This window comes from Lasioglossum baleicum, chromosome 1, assembly GCF_051020765.1.
Source record: "Lasioglossum baleicum chromosome 1, iyLasBale1, whole genome shotgun sequence".
NCBI lineage: Eukaryota > Metazoa > Arthropoda > Insecta > Hymenoptera > Halictidae > Lasioglossum > Lasioglossum baleicum.
In genome coordinates this window covers 18,133,897-18,159,638 of record NC_134929.1, presented here as the reverse complement: position 1 = coordinate 18,159,638, position 25,742 = coordinate 18,133,897, and the positions used below count along the sequence as shown (strand labels likewise).

The 25,742-nt window shown below is 44.0% G+C and overlaps 1 protein-coding gene across 1 annotated transcript in view; it reads right to left on the bottom strand.

Moving 5' to 3' along the window:
- LOC143208601 (RNA binding protein fox-1 homolog 2) overlaps nucleotides 1–23,531 on the bottom strand; it is a 214,967-nt gene extending 191,436 nt beyond the window's left edge. The window contains exon 1 of the mRNA XM_076423128.1: nucleotides 15,172–23,531. Within this exon, the coding sequence (XP_076279243.1) occupies nucleotides 15,172–15,183 (12 nt within the window). The 5' untranslated portion in view covers nucleotides 15,184–23,531. The remainder of the gene's footprint in view (nucleotides 1–15,171) is intronic.
- Nucleotides 23,532–25,742: the final 2,211 nt, after the last annotated feature.

Genomic DNA, 25,742 nt, shown 5'->3' with positions numbered 1-25,742 from the left:
ATAACCGTGGTACAGTAAACAATTGGAGCGCTAATGGGATAATCCGACCGAAAATTGGGTTAACTATTTGAGTTTCAATCCGAAGAGCCCCATCCGTGTCGATTGCACACGTTTCATTTAAGATCCCCGCTACTCTGAAAATAGCAGTGAAATTTGATTGGTCTAAAATGGAGCGATTAAAGTAATCACGAGTCGTTCTATCGACTGCAGTTTTCTTTTCAGATCGCTACAAATCGAAAGGGACAGAGAGAACAGCAGACATCTTGCGTACACGTCTCGACATAGAAATAATAGAGAGACCCATTGGAAAGTGTTCTTTGTGCATCGACCTACCCGCTGCAGTCACTTTTAAAATAAAGACTACGTGCGGGAAGACAGAGAAATCCAGTTTCCGGGATGGGAGAACCATTAAACTCGGGCTTACGATAACAAAAGATGCTTTTATCGGTTTTTATGAGCCGAGCTGGAACGCGACGAATTTTCACGAGACTACGCGCAACCTGGTTTCACATAACACTGCATACTAGTTTCCCTAACTCGGAAGAAACGATTTGTTTTATATCTATCGAGTTTGGAACATGTGGAGATTATACCCTTAATATTTCCGGATGAAATTCGAAGTAGTTATGTTTACAGCAATTTCTATTGCAACAAGAAGACCGTACATTATAGAAATTGTATTGTTCGTAAAAATTCGTAGGTACTCCTTGAAATTTTCCTGGAAATTTCGAAACGGACCGTGTCGTAGTTTCCTTAAAAAAATTCAGAAGTCATCTTGTTTTTAGCGTTTTAAACGGAGCTCGGCCAGCGTTGAATGTATGAATTCTAATGTGTCTGTGAATCTAATGTGAAAAGCAGAAATGCATGAAATATTATCCCACGCTCTCGGTGCAACTGTTTCCGAGCGTACGAGGGTCAATATAAAATTTCATTTCGAGTTAGAACCGTGAGCTAAAGCTACGGAACGATTTTTTCCCGAACAATCGTCGGGATCCGGTAGAATCGGGCGACGGTTTTAGAGCGTCGCGTCGGCTTGAAGATCGGAGATGAATAAATTCTACACGGAAATGGGGGAAAGGAGCGGAGAACAGTGGAAATTTCCTCGGCGCGGGCCAGCCCTGCTTTACGACTCCGATTAGATTTGAAAGTATAAGTCCCGTCGATTTCTTTTTACGTTTTCCGGGTGCGCGGGACGGCGCGGCGGCTGGATTTCGAAATTCCGTTAGCCGTAAAAAAAAAGAGGCCGTCCGGTCGAAAGTTCACGAAACTTTCCTACGGCAAACCCAATTGCAGTTTCGAGGAGCGAACTCGGATCTTCGGGGTCGAATTTTTTTGCGAAGCAATTTTTGCGAGTGCAATTTTGTCGGTGCTTGTTTAGTAACAAAAAAAAAAAGAAAAAAAGAAAAAAGGAATCCAAGCGAGGGCAAAAATTGTCTACCGGAGTTTCCCAGCTGCCTCCGGGAAATCCTGACGAACACTTCTCCGACGGTTTCCGCAGCGGTTGGCAACGGTCCAATGAAATTTCGCGTCGACTACACAAAAGCAGGCTCCTTTCGCGTGATAATTTTTGAAAAATCTGCTCGGGCGACGCGGCCCGCGCTAAACTTCCCCGGCGAAACGGGTTTAACCCCTTTACCCGGCGTAATATTACGCTCGTGGCGTGCAGAATTCAAATTCCGCCGCCACGTAATATTGCATTCGACGTTATTCAAATTTTTCTCGCGTTTCGCGCATTGTTCCCTTTGAATTTTCGTCCCCGTGTTGGACGACTGTTCCGCGTAGCCAGATGAAATTCGTATGTGCGATTTCTTCCTTTTCTAATGCGTTCACTGTCGAGCAAATCTAATCGCTTCGAAAAAGTCGACGGGGAATCAACGTAATTTTGTCGTTCTGGTCGACGCTGCAGAGTGAAAGCTTGTCGCAGAAATGGTAAACTATTGTCGCAACCCTGGTAACGGCACAGGCGCTCTTATTATATATAAAACTCTCCGTCATCGGCTGGATGATTCACGTCTGAACCGCGGCACCGTTTTTAGATCGCGGATCGCGGCCCGCTTGTTGCTCGCGCGAAACTAGACGCTTATAGTTACGCGCAAAATTGACCGTGAAACGGAGGCGCGGAAATAATCTCGATTTCATTGTAGGGATCGACCGAGGCTCGTATTTAAGATTCTTTTTGTTTAAATTTTCATGATTAAAAAAGTCAAACGTGAAACAGCGAAAATCAATTTAATATAAAGAATTGCTGTCCCGAACGAGTCGAAAATAGCCTCATCAACATGTTACGTAAAAAAACGTTTTATTTCAGTCACCCCGCGCATGACTTTGAGTAATTGCGATCTGTCTGGCACAGAATGGTTGTTCTAAATTTGAACACATCATTACATTCGAAGGAAACTTCGCTGTCTATAATGAAATCGAATAGGGTCAGTTCAATACTGCAACAACACATGTCAAGTGTATCAATGTCGATCAAATCATTGATGGTCGATTAAATCATTGGACATGTTGTGCTATTGTTTCATTTAGTGTAAAATTGTAAGATCACTCGATTTTTACAGAAAAATTACCAAATGGTATTTTGTAAGACGCTAGAAAATGCTAATTAAAGATCCTGGGAGAATTAGGGACTGAAAAATTCGAGAATTTTGTAATGAAAAAAAATTTGGAACGTTCCGTGGTGGAAGATGGGCGTTTTAGAACGATTTGCGAGGTGATCGCGCGACTCGGTGCTGGTTTCTAGAGCATGATAAATCGCGCGGGCTAGCGTGAAACCGAGGCGATCGCAGGTGGCGACGATCGACAAGCGAATATTATTAACCGCAGCTCGCAACGAGCATGACGTGTTCGGAGGCCAGCAACCCCGAACCTCGGCCAGCCTCGACCCTGCCGCGGAACCACGACACAACTGTGCGTTTTCGAACCGCGAGACGACGACGACGCCGGAACACGGTGTCGAATGCCAACTTCCGCGGGACGCTTCGCTTTTATCGATGCGTCGTCGACGTCGACGTCGCCACGCCGCGCGCCGTCGCCCGTCATCGACAGGAACTCTTCTGCCACATTGTTGCTTCTGGACACCGTCTGCGGAATTAAACCCGCGTGGGCGACAGCCGCTTTGCATTCTACCGCGATGTGACAACAGAATAGCCATTCGCAAATTGCGAACTTTCCTATTCCGACATTCGGATCCCTTTCGAATTTTCCTACTGGCTTTCACAATCGGATTTCGAACACTTTCCATTCTTCGTTCCCTTAATTGTTTTTCTGTCGACAGATGTTTCTTCTATGAAAGTATAATAACCTCGGAATAACAACGATTGATGAATCGTACGACTTATAGAAATGCAAGAACATCGTTAGAAAATATTGTACGTGTACCTCAGTACTAAAGTAGCACTACGAAAAATGTTGCGACCAAAAATGTCATCTCCCCGTTTCAATACACTGGCATGCGAAAAGTTCAAAGTCTAGCGACACTTGTAAAAGCGCACCACGCTTCGAAAAAACGCGTTATTCGCTCGAAATGATCTAGAATGAAGATCCAGGGTAAAAGATAACGCGGTTAACAACATAATTCAGGCCCCGAATGGCTGGTAAATCGTTCAATTTAAGAAAATGGTGCTACAATCGACGAAACATGTTTCATTACCGTTGCTCGCGTGTTTGTGGCTCAAATCATCCTGAGCATCTACAGCGGTCATACTGGTACCCGCAGCAGATTGCAAAGAAGCTCACGAGCGGATGCGACGTTTGATCGTTACAAAGAACAGAGAAAGGAGTTGGAGAGAGAGAGCGAGAGATCGTAGCCCGTATACTCTAAGCCAGAGTCCATCATAATAAACAGAGAAGGAATTGGGACCCATAGGCCGCGTCGTTCCGAAGATCGTTCTCCCGGTTCGATCCGCAGCGGGAATAATAATAAATCAACCGTGCGGGGCGAAATGAAATTTTCAACGGTACGGGAAAAGTCCCTCCGATCGTTGCCAAGGAGCCATCACGATTCCTTAGGACGCGAGCAACAAACGAGGCAGATAATAATAACCGGCGATATGACCGATTCGAGGAGAATAAACGACTTCTCGCCATCTTGTCGAACCTCTCACCGGATTTATGCTCCTCGTCCGTGTGTTATTGATCGATTTGTCCACTTCCCGGCCCCGAAGTCCTGGGGAATTTATACGCGGACACGCCGGATCCCCGTGGAAAATCGGAATTTCCTGAAGCAATTTCATACCGGCGCTGTCGAACCGCGCGGTTCCGGCAGAAAAATTAAGATTTATCGCGGCCCATTTTAAATTCAGATCGCCCGATATATATGAGGAAATTCAATTCCGTCCGCGTTTCTGCATATGCATGCCGAATTATTAGCTGAAGACGGCAGTTAAATGGATATTCATTTCAAGAAAACAATGGCTGCAATAGTTCACGCAATTTCTTATGCGAGTGATCATATTGAAAACAGGAAAGTGGCAGACTACGCGAAGCGATATGCAGAGCATGCAAGCAGGAAATTGCGACTTCTAAACGGCCCGAGTATATACAATTGCGTGCGATTCTAACGCGACCGGTAATTATAATTGTATCGATGCCCCTTTCCATCGATTTCCTCCGTAAATAACACTCATTGACCCACCTGAAATTAACCGGGTTGGACGTCATATGTCAGGAAGTATGACGCGAATGCCGCCGTCGTCGCTTACGATTGTGGATAATGGAACTATGTTGTCTTCTTCGCGGCAAGACAATAGCTAATGTTGCGCTATTTAAGCATCAATCTTAATTAATTCCCGTATCAGTATGCGGACAGGGGTCGGACGTCCGCGATTTTGCGCGCGAGACTCTTGCGCAACGGCGCGCGATTATAATTATTGGCGAGATTATCCGGCAAACGACCTGTGAAATTTTACGACACCTCCGTTCGTCCCGTGGTAACAGGTGATTCATGCAGCCTCGGCTGTGCTTTTAACTAGACCGCGCCGCCGTTCACAGCTTTACGGAGCCATTTTTGAAGGCGCGAATTGTGCTAACTTACTGCCCGGAGCAATCCCTTCCGAAAGTTTATCGATGCTCGTTCCGATCCGGCCATTTCTCCCGGTTTTCTTTATTTCGTGATAGGTAAGAGATTAGAGGCGCGATGGAGTTTACGAGGTTTTTATTGGGCAAAGGCACTTCGATATGAAATTCCTTGGTAGTGCCAATCTTTCATGAAAAGTAATGTCCGTCATTTCCTAACGAAAACGTTGACGCAAGTCTAACTGTACTCAAAATAATTTTTAAATCAATTCATTAGTAGAGTTTCTATAAACTACTCCAACAAAAGAAAGTCTGACTGTAATCTAATTATTTCTTTTGCGTCTTCCAACTCATTTCGTCTGTTAGTATTCAGTTGACAAAACGACGAATAGAAAGAGAAACTAAGAAGTTTCGCCGCGCTTTAATCAAATTGTTGTCAAGAGACGGATGCTACCATTTCCATCGAAATTGATTAATTACCACGAAACTCGCAACTTCCTTTTGTCTCTCGCCCGCATCCAACAGCCTCGTCCCACCAAAACCTCAGACCCTTCGAGATGTTTATAGGTATTGATGCATCAACGCGCGAAGTGTCTGCATTCCGGCGTTGAACGCGAGAACGCGGAGCGCGTCACAATGGTGTATATGTATCTCGCATCGACGTTTCTCTACAGTGTCCCCGTTTCTCCGAAGTTTCAGCCAAGTAGCGAGTCACTTCCGTACACGAAAGATCCCTTCGCGAGGCAACTCAAACTACAACGACTGTCTTCTGTATTGAAATCGAAGCGCATTCGCCTATCTCGCACTTCGAAGACCAACCGAGTTGCATTACTTACTTCAAGTTCTCTTACTGACAAGGGAGGTTACCCAATCTCCCCGATTTTAATGGAAATTTTGTAATTCTTGTATAATTTCTCGTTATGCATTACCAGCCATAGAAAGTGACAAGATCAATAATCAATATTGATGTCGATAAAATAAATAGCCTCGTCCCTTCGTTTACGAAGGGTATAATTCGAGCACATTCTGCGTAACGAGCCCGATAAGAAACGGCTCCATAACTTTAAGCTTTTCCCGACACAGCAACTGCAACTTTTTATCTCGGCCATTTTGGACGGTGCTCGGCGATTGGCCGATCTCCCAGAAGCATGGACTCCTCGGCCAATGAGGCCGCGGAAGGAAAAAAAACGGTTCGTGACTCTATAACTATAACCCACATCTCCCCGAGGTTGATTAAAGTTGCGCTTGGCGAAACCGAGCGGGGTCTGACAAATTCGTTCAAAAATTGCGCAAGTAATATTTTCCTCTCTCCGCGGTCGGTGCATTCGTATCTGTCGTTCCACGGCAGCTCCGGCGCGGCGACGAGAACAATAAAAAGGAAGTTTCGCGCGTGAAGGATAGCGCGAAAAAGACACGGGGAGCGAAGTTCACGGAGCGATAAATTAGCGAACAAAGCGGAGCCGGCCTGGTAGAACAAGACTTTCTTTCTTCAATAATAACTCTCTCTCGGCGCTAAGTGTATTCAGAGACGATAATTTCCACCCGGGGAAAAAAACAATGGCTTGGTCATAGGAGAAGGGCCTTGACACGTATCCGCCGGATTAACGACGCCCGGCGTTGTTTAAGCTCCGAGTGATACTTCCTTCCACTTTGTACGCGCTCGTCGAGCCACGTTAGACGCGTCAAATATTTCTTAATATCCCGGGAGCCTACCCCTCGTAATTAATCCCCCGGCGGGAATTTTCTTTTCGCGTGAACAAAGCGGACTTTCCATCGGAAACGTGCACGCGAATTCCGCGAGGTCTCCTCGATTCAACTTTCCTCGCGGGATATTTCAGATTTTCTTTTTTTTATTGTCATTCGACGACCGTTTGTCTACAATGATCGTGACACCGTGGACATGCGAGCCCGGCGACGTTATAAAATTGTCCAACGGCTATAAAGAGAGCGCATGATCTTTAAAGCTCCGCGGAACACGCGAGCGCAATGTTTCGCGTGCACTCGCGGGGCATGACCTCTCGCGGCTTCGGGGGTTGGAAACCGGGAATAAAAATAGCTTGTTCGATCGAAATCCTCGTACGGGACTTTCGATCCCCCCGCCTCGATCGATCCAGCGACGCAAACACAACGGGAAATCGCTAGCACGGTGAAACGCCGAGAGACTTGGCGCGTTGTGAGGGTGGAAAAAAGTTTTCAACGACATACAATTCCGTACAACACCGTTGGAACATACTGCACCTTTTCTATGTCATAATCTCGCCGGCTACACTAGATCTTAATCATTTTGCAAATTTATTTAGAACGGTCATGAATAGATAAGACTTTAATCTTGATAACGCTGCTGATTAGCGCAGTGTTACTCAAGATTGAACTCTGGAGCATACGTATGAAAATTTCCAAGAACGAAATAAAAAGTTGTACCCTTCGCACATTATTTGCATATGTAATATTTCCTGTTCCATTTAATTCGTATCCTTTCCTTCGTGCTCAACGTCATCAACGTCATGGGCGCGAAAACAAGGAGAGTCGTTGAACGGTGAAACGCGTTGTAATCGAAACAAAATCAGAGTTCCAAAAGGATTAAACAGTGGACAATGTCCCAGAGGGTTCGAGTGTCCAGGTTGAACGGAATCGATCCCCCATAGTTTTCCAGTGGCGCGCAACAAACGATCGAGTTGATTTAATCGAGTACGACACTTTCGATCGGTGGCGGAGGAACTCGAATCGCACTCGTCCCAACCTTTTGTTTCCTCCGTTCAGAGGTTCGAGCTTCAGTAAACAGTTTCCGGTGACGCGAGCCTCGATACGGGATCCCCTACCAATCAGCAAGATTGCTTCGCGAAATCGGATGTTAAACTCATGATCCGCGAGTGTCTCTCCGACTTGAAACGTTTCCAATCATCCCTTATTATCCCGATACATATTTCTGCAGACTCCGTCGAGCGTTACCCCTGTCGTCGTTCGGTGTCAATGAAACCTTTACCATTTTCGACTGCGAGTTTTGTTCGAGACTGTGCAATTATGTATTAATTGCGATCATCAACGAATAGTTCCGACGCCATTAATAGTAAATCTATGGAGGATTAGAAGTGACCATTTTGTACTACTTTTTAAATCGCAAAGTTAAGCAAAAGAATTTGATAAATTTTGAAGAATATTAAGCTAACACACCAGTGTCCCAAGTCGACCAATGAAAATGAGCTAACTACCCACGATGTCGCGCCAATTCAAGGGGAAGAAGTTAAGAACTGTAAGTGCAACTTGCGAACTTTGCGAATTAATTGAATGAATTGCTTTAGCGCTAGGAGTTTTTCGCGCAGCTGGAACGAGGGTGATCGCCAAGCTCCCCGATCGTTGCACCCCCGGGCTTGCTAAAAAAAAGGTGGAACTCACGATTCGACGAACACGGCCGCAATTACGTTCGGGGTTGGTTCGCCTCGAGCGAATTTGCATCGGCGACAGGAGAAGCTGTTGGCTGGGGGGATGGACCGAGGGGTGGTTCGCTTAAGGGCCCGGCCGATGGATCGATCGATCAGTCGAGCTTCGATATAAAGTGCCGAGCGATAGACGCTGGAAATAGTCCGTCCTATATTTCGAAATACATACACGTCGAAGGAAAAACTGGGACTGGAGGAGTTGGCTGGGGGGGGGGATAGTGGGTGGTGGGAAATTAGCGAGGTTCGTCGAGTCAATGTCGACACGAGTGGTTCCGGATGATGTTGACTCTCTCTCTCTCTCTTTCTCTGTCGCGAGGATCGTCCACTTCCGGCCCGTTTCCTCGTAAAATAATATTAAACCCTGGTGGAAGAAGGGTGGCGCGGGGGTGTTGATTTTGCGAGTACGTGTCGCGAGCGCGAAGGCACTCGACCTAAAAAGCACGATTTTCTTCCTCTTCTCTCTTTTTTTACGCGAAAATCCAATGGATCACGGATCTCCTTTCATTTATTTATTTCCTGCGGAATTGGCAGCGGTAATACCGACGGATTAACGTCGTCGGATAATGTCCACGGCGAGCTCACGATGGCATAATCTCCCTTGAATTTTTTGCAGATGACAACCGGCGAAAAAGTTTTGCTCGAAGCTGCCCGGCCCAACAGACGAACATTTTCAAATAAACCGGACGCGCGGCCGGGATTTTCGGGTCTCAGATAGATCGCGATTGTTCAATTTTTAACCAAGCTTCTTTGTGACCGGCGAGAATAAATTACGACCGCGTTTTGTCCGTATATAGGCCGAGCGCGCGTTCCGCGTACCGTGCGAAATAGTTTCCGCAGGGAAATATAAAAATACCGGCCCGCCGTCTATTCGAACGTGTCCTTTCACTCGGAAAAACGTGGATTTAATTTTAGGTATTTGTTATCGTGCTGCGAACTCTCATACGTTCGAAACTTTTTAATAATCGTGACAGTCGCTATTCGATGGAATTTAATACTACATTTTAATCCTAATTATCTTGTTGCAGTCAAAAAGACAATCTCATTTGGGTGTCTTTCTGTATGACGGGATTTCCGCGAACTTCCGCTGCTGTACGAGGACTGTGGATTATGTGCATTTATAATAAAATTGAATGCGCTTCAAAAGCTCATTTTCAGTTATAGAAGAGAACTGTTTCAAATCCTTTTTAATCTGCAAAGTGTTTAATGACCAAATATTATTGTTCATCGTCTACGAATACATTTCAACAAATACTGTTCCCCGTATATCAACCCTTAACATGAAAATCTACTTCCTCCGTATCTAATGGATGAATGGGGTGCAAGAAATAAATAGTGGTCGACATGTGAGATACTATTCCTGCAAGAAATCGATACTTCTTTTGGACATATCTTCAATGTAGGACATTTAGGTAGTTCTTCAGAGATAGGATAGGTCAGTAGAGTGACGCGAGAAGAACTGGGAACATCGATGTTATTCTAAGAAATTTTGCTGGATAGAGCAAATTCGTATTTACGTCACTGGAAAACGTGACGGCCAGTGACATAGGACAAATTGATTTATTCTCCCAACTATTTTCGACATTTAAGATGTCGAAAGTTCACGAAACGAACATACCATTCCTCCGCCATTCTCTATCTTTAACCAATCTGTTTATTCCTCTCTCGAGGAGACAATTATAGATTTCCAAATAGCCACCCTTAATAATTCCTGCAGGAATAACTGTAAACGAAGGTAGGGAAATTTACCTGAACCTACACCGTTCATTTACCGCGCTTAACACAAATGAAAGTATGTATAGTATATTGGCAGGCATACCTTTGAACCCACCTATTATCCGCCGAAATGAATTTTCAAAGAAACAGTCTCTAAGTAGAGGCAGTATGAGCTCGTATACCTGCAGCTAAATTACCTGGGAAAGGTAACCCCGAAGAGCTCATTGATTCTCGGTAAAAAGAACTGTGCTAAGAGTGCCCATTTTACAATTTGAAATTTTCGGGTCGAGCACTTTGACCATTATGCACGGCGCAAAGTTTGAAGCGTTTCGGGCAGTCCAAGTTGCCCGAGGGTCGAAAAGATAGCAAGTTCTTTCTCTGTGCCTTTGATATTCTGATTTCGGTGATGTGTAGAGCGTCCGAGGATCTCCGGGAAGACGCGGGGCCCGTTAATTATTCCACTGAAGCCTGATTAAAGGCGCATCGGCTCATTCTTACCCGTGTTTAATTGAGAATGATACCTCGGCATTATTTAAAACAGCGAACGCGTTCATTCAGCCGCCGTCCCGTTTTTCGCCGAGACATAACCGATGCACGCCGCTTTTAAATATTCCCGTCTCCAGAGGGGCGGTGGAAGAGGGAATATTTCAAACGGCAATTCATTAAGTAGTTCCATAAATTCTTGCCTTTATTGCGCGTAATTTAACTTCTGCCTGCGGACCAGTCGGTGCCCGCGACGCGACGCCGCAACAGCGAAAACAACGAAACGGAACGAGACGGGGAGGGTGGAAAAAAAAATGGAAGGAATTTAACAAGTGGCATACTTCGCGGGCCAGAAAAATGAAACAATATCCTCTTGGTGCCGTGGCATTCGTAGCATCCCGACGAAGTTTCTCCGCCGAACCCGCCTCGGTAACTGTCCCGGAGGTTTAATCCACTCCGATTATTTTTCCGATAGTGGTTCGATGCTTTGCGACTGGATAGTTTTTTTTTCGCGGGTCAGTCTCTGTTTTTCCTCTCGGCGATCGTTCGAGCAGACCTTGCAGCGTCACCTTGCTATCGATACACCTCGTCACGTGGCCGACCCATTGATATATCCCTCCTGACCGCATCGACGGTGTCGTGTTGTCGATAGTTACGCGCTATTATCGACTGATCGTCTCGTTTTGTCGACGCGACGCGACAAGAACTTACGAATCGTTTAATTGCGATTCAAATGTTTCGTAAATTCAAACATCTGACAGACGGAGAGTGTCCTCTTATAAAAAGTTAATTTCACATTGTCTCCCGTAGTTATTAAATAATTGACCACCCTTAGGGTTGACGGATCTTCTATATTTGAAATGAGTCTTCTATATTTGAACTTGATCCCCTATATCATATTTGAATAGCATATAATTTTCAAAAATCTCTTTCTTTGAATAACAAAGTTTAAAATGAGCTGTATACCTCTTTTACTTGAACTCCTATATTTTGTGCCTATCTCATATATACATAATTCCAGTTTTCACTACTTCTTCTATATTTGGATAAAAGATTTCTGGCAACCCTAACCACCCTCTGTATAAGTGCGGAATCATATTTATTAACACAATATATGCAGAAACTTCAATCTCCATGTTCTCAAAGATATAAAAAATATTACAATACGAAATTGGATAGAAGTCGGTACGATTTTTATTTATTTTGAATCTACGGAAGCCATTTTTCCACTCACAATTTATTTACAAAAATTAAAATTTGCATAAACATCCGTAGTCTAGGTATAATATAAGTAAACAAAAACCACGGTACCATTGCAGCAAGTATATTCGCTCGCACAATCAAAAGATTGAAGATCGCAGCGTTATCGGCTCGTTTATGTAAAACCGAGTGTGATCGGAAGCTCGATACATCTCTAAGGTTCTCTTTTAATGTATCTGGCTGGTGATATAGGATGTAATTTTTGGTTCAATTAAAATTGATGGAGATTGGTCTCTGAATATTCATTGGATTACGACACCGCGCAAGCAACGAGGCGCGTTGCATCATTCTCAGGGGTGGTTTTGAAGCAGAATACGCGTCTTTTCTGTTTCGTCACGGTCAGTGAAAGCCAGGAGGCGGTTTTTGCTGGAGTCAACGTGTTCGTGCTGGCGCCCGATTCTCTGTAACTCGGCTTAAAAGCCCCGCTGTCCGCGTAATTGACGTTAATACGCAGATCGTATTACTCGCTTTGTCGCCACCCGTTTTTGTCTTACTCCTTGCGCGAGTACGGAGCATGTTCGAGAACAGAAAACTGTCTTGCGAATTTCTAAAAACGCGGATACTTTACGTACCGAGCACGCTTGGAATCCCCTTACGAACCTAAAGAACTTTACATCTTAACCTTTCGGGAACGACAATCTTATTTTCTTTTCTAATATGTTTAATGGGTTGAAAATAATATAACAGTATCGTTAAATTTTCCTAATGTTCTTACTGTCTTAATAATATCCTTACAAGTTTGTATTTGAGCTGATTATTGTTGTCATAAATGCATGAAATCCGCGATATGTTAATAGGTTGAAAATAATATAACAGTATCGTTAAATTTTCCTAATGTTCTTACTGTTTTAATAATAGTCCTTACACGTTTGTATTTCATCCGATCATTGTTGTCATAAATGCATGAAATCCGCAATTAACACCGAATCTGCTACAGTCCATCAAAAAACCGGTTCCATGTTTCTTCTTTCACAATGATTGAAGTTATAAGATGCTTTCAAGAAGAAACTGCTCAATCAATTGTGTTGCTAATTTTATACAACACACGTCAACACTGCTCGGTAGATTCAGAGTTAATGAACGAGAGAAGAAATATAATGTGTGCATGTGTTACAGGATATTTGAAACAAACGGGCAACGAGAGGCTTCCGGTGAGCAGCAGCAGAACAGAAAGCAAATACCTCTCTGAATCGTGGGGCCAATAAATTAGCAGATTTCGAGAGGCACGGTTCGAGGCCGTTGTTTTTGTCCTACGTTGTGCTCGAAAGGAGGAACGTAACGGAACGGTCAGCTTTATTGTGTGCGAAATCCAATCCGCCGGGTTTTCGGACCACGGGGCCCGGTTTCCGTTGGGAAAGCCCTGCTCCCCGCAGCCTCGGGGCCTACCTAGCCCCCTCGGTAAATACACCCGGGCCCCGATACCTGCTCCGATTCCACTGGAAGAGGGGGACAAAGATGGCCACGAGCTCGCAACTGCCCTACGCCAGCGCGTTCATCAACAAAGGAGCTAGCACGCCAAATATCGAGTTGCCTCGGCAAATATTTCGCATGGAAAACTGGCGCAACAATAAATAACAAAAAAAACCCACAGAAAACAGTTTACTCGCCCCCATTCGTACACGTGAATTTCATCGACTATAAATCTAGCGATTTAAAACAAAATATTGCACATGTCTATAGCAATAAAATCTGTAGTGGCGTAGCTGATCGAAAAATATTCAACGCGTATATTTTTATAGTTAACATTTTATAAAATATCTAGGACCATGTTTTGTGCAAGCATCGATGAATCTTCGCAGGGAATAGATTGAAGTAAACAAAATTATATCAACCATTCATTTGTTATCAATAATTATTGGAATTCATTAAGTTTTCCGTTTTATACATTTTGTCAGTTGACAACGGTAATTTCGTTGCCCAACACCGTTCATCAACAATTTTGTCAGTGACGTACGTGCACAGTGCTCCAATTTGTCGGGTTGAAGTTCACGGATAAAAATAGCCGGCGATTAGTCAATGTAAAACGTGGCTGCGGGAAAAGTATGCGCATACTTAAGATTAGAAAAAAAAAAAAGATAGATATGCAAAAGGCATAGAAACGTTTATTAGCGATTAACTTCTCGCGTAGACCGTTCTAGGACCGTGAACACGTATGGACCCAATTAATAATAGATAATGAACAGCTGAAGCGATTTAACCCAGTGATAAAAACACAAGTACAGTGTATTATTTAATCTACTTTTACAGATATAATACAATACAAATGTTTTGAGCCGCTCGTGACCAAGAAAGCAAGATATTCGAAAAGTCAGCTGGGAAACAAGTCGACACAATACGACAATAACACTAATTTCTAATTGAAACGACAGTTAAACGAAACCGTCGTTTGAAGTAACGCCAGTGGCAAGGGGCGTTCAACGGTATCGATTTGAATACATTACCGAATCTTCGAATACAATATTTGAGGAGCTAACAGTACATTAAACGGAGATAGCGAAGAGCAACGTATTTACTTTCACTCCGAAGTGCCCCCCCCCGTCTCGCAACGTTCCTCACCGAGAGTGCCTTAACCTCTCTTTCGCCGACGCCTGGTTCGCGGTAAAAACGCAAACATCGTTCCGACAGACTGACGTATTCACGCAACGCGTACTCGAAGACAATTCGTTCTACAGATTGGCTCTATCTTCCCCGATAATTTCAGTGTCCGCCGCGTCCGCAGTCTCCCGGCGACAGCGAACCTAACCTCAAAACCGTTCGAAGCTGAGGGCGCACGAATATTCGCGGACATCGCATTTCAACCCTCCCGTTTCATCTCGAAATAAGAGACAAACGGATTCGATAGCTTCGGACACGACGAGATCACGAGATATATCGAAATTTAAACTTTAAACAGCGTTGCGACGTTTGGAGCAACAACACTGTGCGTGCGCGTCTTTTGTTGCAATCGACGCGTGGTTCGCCTATTATCGGTTAACGAGTAGGATCGATCAAGGGCTGCCGTTCCAGTGATTCGAATCGCGAATGAGTACTCGATCGAATCCCGTGCACAGGTTGAAAATAGAAAGTAAGCATGGTCCGCGAGGCCTGGCGCCTCATATCGAACCGACGCCTTCGAACGTATCCACGAAGAGAGGGGTAGAGAAAGAGAGAGAGACTGAGTGAGGGCAACACAGAGAGACGCCTCCCTCCTCCCTCCTCTCTCTCTCGCGCGAGGTCCTGGTGAACACGTAAACGGTGTTAAAATATGAAAACGATCACTTACGGGGTAGTACATCCCTTGCGGAGGAAGAAAAAACGCCCCAGAGCCCCACAGTTTGAGGCCGTTTTGCTCCACCGTTGTGCGAGAAAACAAATCCAACACTCCGTACTGCCTCCCCCTCCACACCACACCACCACCGCCGCCGCCGCCTCCTCCTCCTGCGCTGCCTCCTTTTCTACCCTGATGTCCCTTCTCGCTCTCTCTCTCCTCGCTTCGTGCACTGTACGCGACGTTACCCGGCGCGTTTCTCTCTTTCCGTCGGGAGAGAGCACGTATATATACTGTGTGTGTATATATTATGGTATGTACGCGTGTGTACGGACCGTGATACGTATCTGTATGTCAGCGAAAACGTGTATTTTTCGTGTGTACACCACTATCGTGTACCAAAGTATACGTTCCTTTCCGTGTACGCGCGACGAAAAAACACCGACGATACACACAAGCGAGAGAAAGAGAAAGAGAGACAGATAATACCCGTGCGCGATGTTTTTTCACGCACCACACGGACACAGAGGGGCGCGCGCGCGCCACTAGGCCTCTACCACACTCACTCGAAGAACGGACCGAGACGACGCACGACAATCGAACGAGACGAACCGAGAGAGGTTACACAAAACTCTCTTTCTCGCGCTCACACGATCCAGCGGGACCCGCGATGTATTCTACTTCGAACGACCACGAACGCTCGACGACGAATCGAACTCTCTCTCTCCTGTTACGTTTTCGCGTTTCTTTTTCTCTCGCTCTGTCCTCTACTAAACTCTCTTCTCTACTGCCTCCTTCTATCGTGTTACTACTCTCTTTGTCTCTATCTCTGTCTTTGGCTCCTTCGTCCTATTACACGTTCTCTCTCTCTCTTGCGACAAACTCACGACCGACACCGAGCGTGGTCCCTGTGCGACTGACGGTCCCGCTCCTAGCCGGCGCCATCAGCGTGCAGCGCCATTGCGCACACAGCGCCGCGCAACGGCCATTCCTCGAACTACGAAAATCAAACTCGATCGAGGCGGACGCGAAATATTGTCCCTCTCTCCTCCCTCTCTCGCTCTTTGTCCTCTCTGCGTCGAACGAATAGTTTATGGAAATACGCGCAGCCTCGATTATTCGAATTAATGGAGGGATATATGCCACATAGAAGAAGACTGTGAATCCCATTCGATTTAGTGATAAATTGAAATTTGTTCACCATAATGTCGGTTCTTTTGAACGTATCTCTATTTGTTTCCTCCCACTCTTTCTCCTAGCTTTTAGTTTGTTAAATATTCATTAATGTTCCGGTAGTCGCCTCAGGCGCAGTCCGATAATATTTAATTTATTCGGAGCCGCTGTTATAACAACCGTGATGGTGGATTTCACTCCCTCATTATTGTGTGTGGTAATAAAGCCATTATTATTACTATCATCGTTACTGTTAGAGTGCTGGTATTTGGTCTGGTAATAAGTAGATTCGGGATATTCACGCGAATTCCCGTTTGCTGTAGATATCCGTTTCGAAAGTTTTCTTGCGATTTTCAGAGTTACGTAAAGAATTATTACACAGCGGAATTTATGCATTTACGACATAAATGAGTAGGTTTTCAGCCTACTAAAGACACTACGAAAGAAAATGAATTTCTATTTCACTCCAGTTTGTAGCAATTCAGATAGAAAATTTTTATTTTGCAGAAAGATCCGCTGTCTAATAATAATCAATTGGATTTTGACTGCGACGACAGCCACTGGAGGCCAACGTAATCAATGTTGTTTACAAACAGTCACAAAAACATTGAAAGAAGATAAACAACAAGATAATTGCACAAGAGAGAGGTATACTATTCGACGGTCACGAAATGTTAATATGGTTTATCTTCGCAGCGACTAAAACGAACAAAAGTCCAGCTTGCAACGAACTGCGCAACATTCGCGCTTCGAAAGATTAAACGAGTTTTAAATTAAGAGAATCATTTCCACAGGCTGAGCTCTTTATAGGAGTGGATCGAATTTTCGTTTCACTCGCAATGATGAATCAAATATCGCCAAATGCGATACAGGCCCGGATTCGTTCCGCCGATTTTCCCTTCTCGCCACATTCGGCTCGCGCGCCGTTTATTATTCGCACGGCAAAAGACGCGCCGGATAGAAATTAAGTCGATTTACGTTCGGTCGCATTTCGTCGCTCTCCAATCCGTTTCAGATTTTTCTTTCGCTTTCCACGTTTCATCCGTTTTGTCTGGCACGAGAGTTCGATAACGCAGCTCTCGGTATGCTCAAACACTTTCACCAAATGGATGATTAAAATATTTAAAATTGCATCGACAGGGCCATTAACAGCTTGCCACAAATTGGAATAAAATAGAACTTTTTCTTTTTAAGACTTTGACTGCCAGTCTCAAAACTTCCATTAACACTAGAACTACCGTACCAGTCAAAATGCTTTCCTACTTCACGAAAATGAAAGTATACAAGATTCAGTTGGGAAAAATAAAAGGAGGGTCTAAAGCTGGCCGATTACCATTGCATAATATTTTCAAAGACATATTCGTCCCCATATTCCTTTTGTAAGATAGTAATAAATCTTTTAAAGACCAGTCATTTTGACCGGTTTTGGTAAGACTACCTTCGTCTTAACCTCGGTAGTTCTAGTGTCAAATCAAAGTAATGTATCGAATGAAATAAGAATTAAAATTTTTAGATTTACGATGCTGAGAGAGTTAATACTCCTCCAACGTTCCACCATTTGCCATTTTTCTATGCGCTCGCGCCGATGAGTAACACGGAGCGCCGCCGATTGCCGATTCGTTGCCATTTCCGTCCTTGCTTGCGAAACGGCAGGACCTTGCGCCTGTAGGCTGCAGATGTCTCGTCCCATCTGTATGCACACGTCTCGTTTCGCGCGCAAATAACCGCAATTGTTCGCCGCGCGCCATCGCCAAATTGTATTTGTCCGTGTACACAATGACCGGCAATTAAAAAAATTGTAATAGAAAAGGTAAATATTGATCTTGGACGGTGGGGTCATTTAGGATAATGGATATGAACCTTTCATTAGCATTCTGCTGGCATTGGCGTCTTTGAAAACGGACGTTTCTCGTTTCCCATGCCTTCTGGTCTGTAAAAAGTCATTTTTCCCATGTTTTTCTTTGGAAGAGCAACATACTGAAGATTTTCATAGAATTCGAAATGTAGCGATTATTCAGAAAACATTATTGGAAAGCAAACACGACAGAAACGAGTCCGGGATCACAAAAAGAGCGCTCACGACGCTGTATCTGCATTCGAAATGGTAATAAATACAATGCCAGAGGTCAGATTGATGGATATGACTATAATAGTATATCCTTAGCAACGCAGATGATTAAAATTCGCTCATTTATTGCATACATTACGATTCCAATCGCTCAAATGCCTAAATCAAATATCTACTTCCCTCCTAATCGATCAAATTATTCCTAGTGAGGAAATAGAGTTTATTTTCAGGTAACAGAATATATTAATTCATAAAGAAACTGGTTTGTCACACGACATGTTTTTTGTGTAATATGAAAAAAACATCTTAAGTCAAAGACACTCCGGAGCTCACGCGATGGTAAAGAAAAACGTCCTCGCACTGTGCGACAATCTTCAGAGAATAATTGTTTTAAAGGGGACAAACTGTACAGCGCTTTGTGAAACGTTTTCGAAGACTTTCTGAAGAGCTATTTTTGCGTTCGTTTCATTTCGCGAACATTTCCCGAGATTGCGTACTCGAGGGTTAACGCTCGGAACGTTGTCCCCGACCGAAAAATTGAAACCCGCGCGCGCGATCAGAGATCGGCTTCCGGTCCCGCGTGTAATATCGGAGTTTCATTATTGCGCCCGCGGTGCTCGGTTATTGCGCGCATATATTAACGCGCTCCGCGCGAGATACAAACGAGACCATTATCGAGGTACATATATACGAAGCGGATTCCAATACCGAGGAAAGCTCGCGCCGCCCGAGATTATCGTTACGGGGGGTGATAATGCTTCCCGAGCGATCTTTATTATTTCCCGAACACGGTTTTCTTGTATCAGAGCGGTTCGAATCTCTACAAACGCCGCGCCACTCGCGAAATCGGTAATAGAAATTTATTCGTCTTTTCGGGCGAAATAGCCCACTGTGCAGCGTCTAATTCGATGGCGAACTCGTGAAACGAGCTCGCAACGGGAGGAGATACTTCGCGACGCGTTTTCCTAGATGAAAGTCCTTTTATCAGACAAACAGCGCGAGCGTATCGCGTTACGAGGCGGAGAGGCCGCGCGAGTAATGAATTTTTTCGCGCGACGGAGCCACTTCGACGCTCATTACTCCTCGCGCGTTCCGTTTCCCGTCGTTTGCTGGCCGTTCCAGCCGCGACACGTGCGTTGTACACCCTCGTACAGAAGTATCGTGACAGTCAGAAACTGTTGTCGTCATGTTTCATTAATATTTCGTGACGAAACTCTCCTCTGTTGTGTCGCAGAAGCGACGTTTCCGTGTTTATTTAGCGAGGGACTGCGACGAAACCGTGGATGATCAAATTGTTAGAGCCGCAGTACTAAAAACATAATTTGTACAAATGTGTGTTTGCAACTTGGATATGTCGGAACTTCCTGCGGAAATGAGATGACCTGATACACTTTCATTTCAGAAGTACGGATCATTTAATGCGAGGACGTTAATGTGAGGTGTAGGCTGTAACATTTTGATCACCCACTGTAGTCGTAGAAGCAGTATTTTCACTGCGTCTTCATTAGAGGCAGGCCACGGTTAATTTATTATTCCTCGGTTTTAGTAAACATGAGGTTCTAGGGTTCGGGCTCTCAGCTTAATAGCCATTTACATTACAGATGCGACACGATAATCAACGAGTTTACCACTTGCGGGCACTTTCAAGGCTCAGTTTTTATAAGACTGTACACTATGAGCCTCAACGATTGTAAAATTACCAGATCTCAGAGAACAATTGTCCAAAGACCTGCCAGCTATAAAAAAAATTATGCATTCAATGCTACAAGAATTTCTGCACAATAACGTAAAACCAAATCGGTCACGGACAATGACAAGATGTTACTGAACAGATGATGGCGGCTGTTTGTGCACGCTCGTGTTGCGCCCACCGCGAAGGGAACTTTAGGGCCAACCCGATACGTCGCCAAAGCCACAAACGGGAATGTAATTGAATTCATCGACGTCGCAGCGAGTTCTGAAATAAAAAAAGTGGGAGCACTTTGTGCGGCGAAAGGGTTAATACTTCTGGCCGGGGGTGTACAAGGAGAGGAATGGATGGAACGGCGGAAAAGCCGGCCGGCGAATCACCTTTTCCGGCTCTAACCTTTGATTCGCGCAGGCTAGGCAGTGCAAATGCACCGCGGCGAAACTTTCACGACTTCCATTACCGTTCTGTGTGTTCCTTTCTCTATCGTTGCGCAATCTCGCCTGGTAGAACAAGCGAACGGGTACAACACAGATGGCGAGAGTGAGAGAGCAGAGGGAACGGGACACCGATCGAATCGCGGATAATTGCGGAACACCGTGCACACGATCGAAGATGAACCCATTGCGAAATCTGTTTCGTTTGGCTTCGCGCAGCAGCCGACGCGTCGGACTCGCGCTGACGGAGGCAGAAAAGTTCCGAGGCAGAGAGGGCCAAAGTATCGGAGACAACGAAATCCCGACAATTTATGTCCCTGGAACATGGCCAGGATACGACGGGCCCTGTCGGCCGCACATACAGACGCAGATACGAAAAATGTCAAATAGAAGACCGCGAAAGTCTACGCTGCAGGTGTAAAAGCGCGGCCGCGGAGACAGTGACGTGCTGTCAGGTTCGGGAAAAGCTACCCAACACTGTGTACCCTTCATCCCCAATCAAAGGAAAGGCTCCTCGCCCCGTTTTGGATATTTCAGGGCGTTGCGAAAAGTTGTCGTGGAGGCTGCTAGATCCTTTGGTACGATTAAAAAAAAAATGCAGGTCGGGGTGGTATGGGGTTAGCGGACAAAAGCTGCAATTGGGTCAAGAATATTAAATATTGCTTCTCGACACCGTGCATGCTTCATCCCCGATAATTTTTTAAAAGTATGTATCTAGGTCAAATGACGAGGTGGCCTTAGAAGATTAAAATTATGCAACATCCAAAAAAGTGTCCAAACTGATGGACAAATTAAAATTTAGACTGTGAACCGTAAACTCTTCGGAGCCGATCGAGCAAAATAATAAGTGTCGCCGAGCAATCGATCGTTTCAACATTGCAAAGGCCGTAAAATGGCGCAGACCGCAGTCTGCAACGCAATGGCTAAACAAATAAATGCTACACGCTATCAGCGTTTTTCGCAGAAAACGCGAAACGATGTACTAGCGAAACGTTCGGCCCGAATAGCCGCAGGATCGTTGTAAATTTGCTCACATCTCCGTGGCACTTCCTTTCTCCGTGTATTTACGTTGCTTCTAAACGTCGGCTCCACTTGTTTAGTGAGATCACATTCGCGCCGCGAATTTCGTCAGCCGAAAATACCGGCGATCCTTTCGCGAACAGGCTGCGATCCACGGGTTTCTCGATACTATTCCTTTGTTCGGGCTTCAACCCCGTTAGGGATATCTTTGGATCTTTCCCTTACCCATTCGTACCTTTGTCTGTGACATGCTACTATGACTGTATAATTATTTTTTACGAAAACGTACGTGCCATTTTCCAAAGATTCTTGCAACCAATCATTTTAAACGATTCGCTACGTCAAGCTCGCTGCTTTCCAGAGCGAACGCACAGATGACGCATTATAATCGCACGTGGACCGTTCTGACACACCCTTGACCGTCGTCTTTTTACAATTTCAGCGAAATCTCGTTAACGACGTCATGGTAATCGACTTTGTTTCAAGGCGGCGTTGTGAGAGGAACAGCTCAGCGAGGTCTCCCGTCGGTTTTTACCGGACGTTTTCGAGCACAGGCGCTCTTTCAGCCTCCGCTCTGAATATCGGCGGCAATCAAAGAAACTACGGATCCGTCTGCGTTCGTGAAATCGTTCGTGGAAGAACGCGGCTCGTCACTCCTCAACTTCTTTCGCGAATGAATTATTGTTTCGTCTCGAGATTCTGCGCCGTGCTGGCCGTTTCGGCCCGCACCCGTGCAAATGGCGCGTCGCTGTCTCGCGTTAATCTTCTTTGATTTTAACGATGAGAATTGTTTCTGGTGCCCTTTTCGTTGCATCAAATTTTCTTACCTTTCGTATTAAACTCGACTGTATACTATAGAGATTTTCCAGGAACACCTCTCCGATAAAAATATCTGAATTGCATGGTGGCAGCAATCGCTTTCCCTACAGGTGTGTTTTTAAAAAATATTTCTATCTGTTTGCACAAAAAAATGAAAAAGTTTCTTTAATATGGACGAACGAATCTACCTCGTTGAATAGAAACAGAAAAATTGATGTATATGCAATTGCAGATTTATTTGAACGATGTTCTTATGCTTTATATGAAATAAAAATATCCTTCAAGTTTTTTAAACTTATTTATTACATTGATCTTCTTTCGTCTAAAAATTGGAATCTCGTAGGAAACAGAGTTTGGAATTTTTATTTTCTCGCACAAGGAACAAATTCGAAAACTGGAGAGAAACACAAATAGAACGTACAAACTGCAACGATTGCGATGCAACAATTTCGCGTGGAACACTCGTGGGGGAGCAATAACAGTGTAGCGTTACTATACAGTTTGAATTCCTGATCGTCGATATGAAGCCGAAACATTTTTTGTGTACAAAATCTCCACCAATTCGAAGCAATATGAAAGCCGTAGACAAATTTATTGCATCCCTTACTTTGGTATTTTTTTTCACAGGCAAATATGATTTGTTTTCCCGGCGGAGAAAGTCTGTTTGTCAAGAGCAATATAAAAATTGCTACAATTGTGTTATTGGTGTTAGACTCGCCGTTTTTAGAGTTTTACACATGCCGAAACGTATTCTATGTATACATATATATATATGTACACCATTAGTGTACGTATAATACACTCTATGGAAGTGTCGTCAGAATTGCTGATGCTAGGACTGCGGATTTTATGTATTTATGACAATAACGAGTTGGTGCAATTAAAACGGTGCAATTAAGAAAAGATTCTTAACCCTCGTCCGTTCCTCGTATCAGTTTGACACAGTTTTCGCGAAATAAGTTATACTGTTCTGTTATCTGCAGGTAAATATCGAAACTTCGTGACGTTTATTTTGTTAATGCGAAATATAACCGAAAATCTAAGCAAATTTCCATCTAAATATTTAATCTATTTAATAAATATTCTATCTAAACTATCTAACATGTACGGTAAGGAGCATAACTGATCTCACACAGTTTAAGTCAGAACAACTTTTTTATGAATGGCTAGAATGTAAGGCTAGAAGAATTAGTTTAGTAAATGATGTGTAAAAAATATGTTGAAAAAATGCATTTGGACGGAATTGTGAAAACCAATAGCAAAAATTGATTTTTACAACTTTTTTAGCTGGGCCAATAACGAAAATTCAAAAGATGTGTCTGGTCAATTGGTATAAATTATATACGCTCTGAAAATTTTATTGAAATTGGTTAATTGGTTTACGAATTATAAACGATCAAAAGTGGTCAAAATTGCAATTTTTCCAGATTTTCGGCTTTTTTATCACTTTTGATCGTTTATAATTAGTAAACCAATTAACCAATTTCAATGAAATTTTCAGAGCGTACATAATTGACACCAGTTGACAAAACACATTTTTTAAATTTTTGTTATTGGGCTAGCTAAAAAAGTTGTAAAAATCAATTTTTAGTTTTGTTTTTCGCAATTTCGACCAAATGTATTTTTTCAACTTATTTATTAGTCGTCATTTACTAAACTAATTCTTCTAGCCTTACAGAGAAATTGAAGTCGTTTGGTCCATTCATATAAAAGTTATCAGTTATGCTGCTTACTGCACATTCCATCGATCTGAAATCATCAGTTCGTGAAATATGGGACGGATGAGGGTTAGCAGTGTTTCTGAAAAAATTCTTAAAAATTCCCCAAAAACCAAAATACACTAGAATCTATATAAAAATCACAAAATAATCTACCTCATCGTGAATCTAGCACGTGAACTTGGAGAAGGAATTGCGGAAATGGCACGCGGGGATGTTTCCATGATAATGATGGTGGAAGAGAGCGATCCCCTCAAGGGAGGAGAGTCTTACCCTCTTCGTCCTGACGGATCATCCCGGGTTCACGTGCGGGGATACACGGCACCTACAATCAACCTGCGACGGTGGTCCGACCTGCAGGGGTGAACCTTTCCGTCCTCGAGTCGCCATAGAAACGAAGGGACGAGAACGCGAGAGGGTGCAAAAGCCACGATGCTTAGAATAACGCGGCACGACGAGCGACGCGCCGCTCCAGATGGAAATGGATCCGCGATGCTGCTGCTCGACAGTAACAAGCAAAGATAGGATGTAACGACGCCATCCTACTGTCGTCTGTCGTAATCGCAATCGCGAGACACGCGTGACGAGAATGGACGATTCTCAGTTGCAGGAATCTTGCCCCTTCTGCCCTTCAACCCCTTCACTCCATCTCGAGCTACGTTCGTACGACTTACTCCAGATCGGGCAAGGACGGTTCTGATCGCGAGAAATTGTTGCAATTACTGCAAACTTCGCGGAAGATGCTGCCGCACCTCGGGAAAACACTTCAGGGTCGGATTCTGCTAGCTTCGGTAACAATTTTTATATCGAAAGAGGTCGACTGTATTGATGATAGACCGATGGGGCACTAAAAGCGGAAATGTTGTATTCGTTTATAAAAATTATACCACGTGTTCATTCAAATTTCTGTTGTAGTTTATGTCCAGAAATGTGAATTTATTGGATAATGCATTTTTGCCATTTCCAGAATGGTTTTGAGATTATTGAATGGAATTTTATTATTTGTTTGCGTTCGCATGTTCTTTCGTGACAGAGCGCAGTATTTATAAAAAGATTATGAGTGTATCTGTCAGATCAGACGCGACCTCCGCAAGGTTAAAGGTCATCGTGAATGATATTTAATCCCACGCGACTGTTGTTTTAAAATTATTATTCGATAACCTAACAAACGTTGAACACTGAAGTTTTTAAATTATCTACATATTTTCGTTGGCTACACCAGGATTCGTAATTTTGTTTTTCAACGAATTCTGTTAAAAAATCTGAATTTTTCAGCCAAGCCTCTCGTGGCATATCTAATCCAGAGTAAGGAGAAGAAAAAATAATTTCGACGGACACTCGTGTATTCGAGTGAGTCCTACAACAGTCATTTCGTTCGAGGACCCAGTGTCGCCCGACTATCTATAAAAAAAAGTCAAACCCCGGTTCAATGTTGTTCCATCCGAAACCTTCTTATCCGAATACATCAGCATGCCGATATAAACTTTACGAGGGGATTCGTCCGTGTCTTTTACAACCCTATCTCTCCTCCGAGTCTTCATTTCCGTATTCAACCCCCTTTTATGATCAGTGCACGCGTGCGGATCGAAATGCGAAGAATAATTAATTCCGGAGACAGTAGCAACCAAAAAATCAAAAACGGCAGATCAAAACGATCAGTTTTA